At 38.8% G+C, this 4,040-nt stretch overlaps 1 protein-coding gene and 1 long non-coding RNA gene across 5 annotated transcripts in view; one reads left to right on the forward strand and one right to left on the reverse strand.

Moving 5' to 3' along the window:
- The window catches only part of LOC103398925 (uncharacterized), a 21,008-nt gene that overhangs the window by 8,264 nt on the left and 8,704 nt on the right, over positions 1-4,040 (forward strand). The window lies entirely within an intron of this gene.
- The window catches only part of LOC103398926 (uncharacterized), an 11,863-nt gene that overhangs the window by 1,877 nt on the left and 5,946 nt on the right, over positions 1-4,040 (reverse strand). For all 3 annotated transcript variants that reach the window (XM_025053886.1, XM_025053885.1, XM_017030975.2), the window contains 3 exons: positions 3,298-3,324; positions 535-612; positions 405-444 (listed from right to left, as the gene is read on the reverse strand). In XM_025053886.1, the coding sequence (XP_024909654.1) occupies positions 405-444; positions 535-612; positions 3,298-3,324 (145 nt within the window). The remainder of the gene's footprint in view (positions 1-404; positions 445-534; positions 613-3,297; positions 3,325-4,040) is intronic.

Here is a 4,040-nt window from a genome sequence, read left to right on the forward strand (position 1 = left end):
TCTGTACCACTGTGGCCCAGACAAAACGACTGCCCTGATATCAGGATGGTCTCTATCAGCAGGATTACAGTGTAAAATTCATAATTTTTTGATGTCACTGACTTTGTTTTTATTTAACTCTTTGGCACAACCTTGCCAAAAGGCGGCAGTTAATTTGCTCTCTTTGTCTCTGTGAGCCAAAAGCTTTTCTTCTGTCCAGTTTGGTGTGAAACCTTAAAGAGTTTCAATTGTTTTTAATTGGAAAAAAAATTACATCTTGAAGTAGGATAACAGTGGCTGGTCCATATATAATACATTATATATCATCTCTCCTGTTGTTGTGGTGGCATTCATGTTTCCAGGTAAATATTTGAAAACATTAAAAAATGTTAGAAAAGGTAGGAAACATCTACTAGTGAACAAACCTTCAACAGTTCTCCACCAGGACAAAAGACCTTCTTCATCCTATCATCAAACCAATAAAAAGACATTAGTAGCTCATAGAGAACCAGTCTTACACAGGACCAGATTTTGTTTTTCAAGTACAGTACGTACATCCAGGGGATCCTTGACTGTTTCTTCACCAGGCACTGGTACTTCAGCGAGTTCTAGGGTTCGAACTTCAACCGCTTCCTTTAACAGAAAGATCACACATCTGTGAGTTTTGTGAAGAGCAGTAACTTTTCCCACATTTTATATTTTAGCTACATAATTGTTTTAGGCCCTATTGTTTTTGCAGTTTGTCACTGAGGGAATTTTTCAAAAGTCAAAGTACAGATCATCATTGTTCAGTGTCAAATCATTTTATAGTCCAACTAAAATCAAGTGTAAATACTAAAATGTTTCTCCGGTTCTCCCATTGAATCTAAACACTTTTTCCTCCTTACTTTCAGACAACCAAACCTTCCTTCATCCACCTAAGCTTGTGCCCTCCCCTTTTCCCTCTGATGTAACTTTTAAGTAACTTTACTTTATTACTTCCTTCTTCCTTCTTATCAGTCTTAACAACTATCCCTCTTTTATCGCCTTTGTTTGAAGCTACATTGGATTCTTTCCTTACAGACATGCTGTTGTGCTGTGCACCCCGACCCACGTCACAGCTCCTTTCCTTTCATCATAACCTTCCTGCTACTAACAAACCCATTTTCAACTTTCTCATAACCAACAAACACTCCCTTCCTGCAAATGTTTTTCAGAAGTCAACTGTCTACGTTGGTAGTTAACGTCAGGTGTGTGACATAAATACAAAAGTTATTAGTCACCGCTCAAACTTAGAATACAACTGATCAGGGTGTGGCTGAGACCTGTATAAGATTCCAGAGTAAGGATGTAAAAGTCCATGCAGACAACACACCTTTAGCAGTTAATCACATTAATGAACAAAAGCAGATTGACATGCTCTACAATTCATTCTCCAGACGATTCTAATGGAGGTTAAAGCGAAAGTATCATTGTTACTTTTATTATTGTTATTGTTATTATTATTATTATTATTGCTAACACCTCAGGAGTGGATATAATTTCTATTATTTAGATAATGATTTATATTACTAAAAACTAGCCAGGAAATCAGTTAGCCACGGAAAACGAGTCGGCGCAAAGACTAAAGTTAATGGGGTTAAAAATAACAAAAGCAATACAAAAGCCAAAATTTCCTTCATAAAAAACAGCTAAAGAATAACAAGCTGTTACCATGGGAGGCGGATATCTTACATTAGCTTAGAAATTGATTTTTTTAAATCATTCTGAAGATTAATAGAACACATTTGTAAGAAATAGCGAAAGCTAAAAGTTACACAGCCATTGTTTGTCCATTGTTTGGCAGCTTTAAGAACCAGGGAGCAGTGGATAAGTGAGCACAAAAGAGCTAAAAGGTCAATTTATCTTAAATGTTCAACAGATAAACAAAAATACTTCGGAGTTAGCCTAAAACCAGCTACAGTTAGCCAGGAAATAGCTTATATACTGTATATATGAAGCAGTAAAGCAGAAAGACATATAATAGAAAAGTCTAATCACACATGAAGGAAAGTGAAAGTGAACTCCTTGTCACTGTGACACAGCTCACCACTGCACACCACCAAATGTGACCTCTGTTTTTAACCCATCACCAAAGTGAACAGTGGCAGCTTTAAGAACCAGGGAGCAGTGAGGGGAGACGGAGCCATGACAGAGCACCTCAGTGGGAACTGGGCAGCTGGTGGACTCCAACTTGAAACCATGTCCGCTTCCTTAACCAGTAAGCCACCACTGCCACGTGAAGTATCTAAAACAGCCAACAGCTAATTAGCTAAGAGCCCTGTCATTTTTGCTTGCTAAGTGCATATTTTACGATTGAGGTAGGTCAAGTAGACTGTAATAATCGGGTTTAAATCTACCTCGAGGCAAACAAACAAACGTGACGTTGAACCTCCTTGTCAACAAATTATGCAATTAGATTTCTATTGTGATTGAGATATGATGCGTCTTTGTATTTCACCAACTGAAGCCCTCAAACAATCGAAAAATACCAAGGGCTCATGTAAGACATGCTTAAGACGGGACAGAAGTAATCCAGTCAGTACAATCGTACAGGTGTGCTCTTGATGTTGTTTGAGGACGTACAGTTTCTACTAAATATAAACCCCAAAGATAACAGGCGTTAACAAAGGCTTCTGAGGCACCACCCTTCATAAATACATTCCTTTGTGTGTGTGTGTGTGTGTGTGTGCGTACGTGTTTTAATGAAGCTGCCACGGCTTCTTTGTAGCCTTGTAACCAAATGTCAAAGAGCAAACTGATCTGCGTGTGATAATTAAAAATGTGTCTGTGTGTATTTATAACCTGTGAAGCTTCAGATCAACTTAGCCGTTTTCACAGTGACTGAGTCAGGACCATGGAAATGAGACGGTCAGCCTCATGGCCACCTCACATTACAATTGGCCTTGTTCTGCCATCTAGTCTCCCACATTCTCTTTGTCTTCCACATACAACTAAACACTACTTCCTGCCTCACCTTCTGACCTTCTTCTTACTTCCTAGCCGCAGAAATACTGACCTTACATCACACCCTTCCTTTATTCCTTTATTTTACTTTCTTTCCCACATCTACTCACCTAAGCCTTTACCAACTCATGTACCCATCTATTCAGCCAAACACCCTCCCTTCCTTCCTTCTTCCTCTGCACCCACACAACTGGAAAGCCAGTTATACCATGATTTTCTATCCTTCCTTCTCTGACCTACACATCTTCCTTCTTCCTGATGTGAAGTCTTTGGCATTGTTTGATCCTTTTTTATAATAAACTGTAATACCAACAATTTCCATTTCTCACTCACCTGAGGTAGTGATGATGCTGCAGAGTCCTGCAAAAAAATCATTTAGTGAAAAAAAGAATATATATGAATATATATATATATATATACACACACACACACACACACACAATATATATATACCAAAAATGAGGAGGCCGAAAACCGCAACTGCAAAATAAATTATTATGCCAATTATTAGTACCATTGGATTTTATGGCTGAGTCTGTACTAAACCTCAATTGGATCAAGTACAGTTGGGACGAAGTGCAGAGGATCAGAGTAGATTTCAGTGAAACTTTAGCTGACAGTGACCTTTTCATAGGTTTCACTCCGTGGTCCGTCTCAACCAGTTTGTTTAGAAGACGCTTTAGTGCTGTGATTAAAGGAATAACATCTGCTACAGATACATCAGAGGAGCTGGTCTCTTTAGTTAGCTTCTGAAATGGGGCAAGGAGAGAGAATGTTCTCTATTAAGACCCACTGGTGTGAAGTGACTGTTGCAGGGAGCTCCTGGTCTGAGCTGTATGCAGCCAAGACTTTTGCGCAAAGAGGCATTCCTTCCTCTCATATTCAGTATAGTGATCAGGATGTTTGGATTTCTGATGATAAATTAAACGCGACATGGAGAAATTCTTTGCGGATGCATCCCCTCTTGAAATTTTAGCATTACACGTTTTGCAAATGGCTGTCTGTGGGTCTTTCTCAGATATATTGAAATACGTCACACCGCAACGACATGTTGGCACTATATATATATATATATA

Source organism: Cynoglossus semilaevis, unplaced genomic scaffold (genome assembly GCF_000523025.1).
Source record: "Cynoglossus semilaevis isolate Cse_v1.0 unplaced genomic scaffold, Cse_v1.0 scaffold4977, whole genome shotgun sequence".
NCBI classification, from domain to species: domain Eukaryota; kingdom Metazoa; phylum Chordata; class Actinopteri; order Pleuronectiformes; family Cynoglossidae; genus Cynoglossus; species Cynoglossus semilaevis.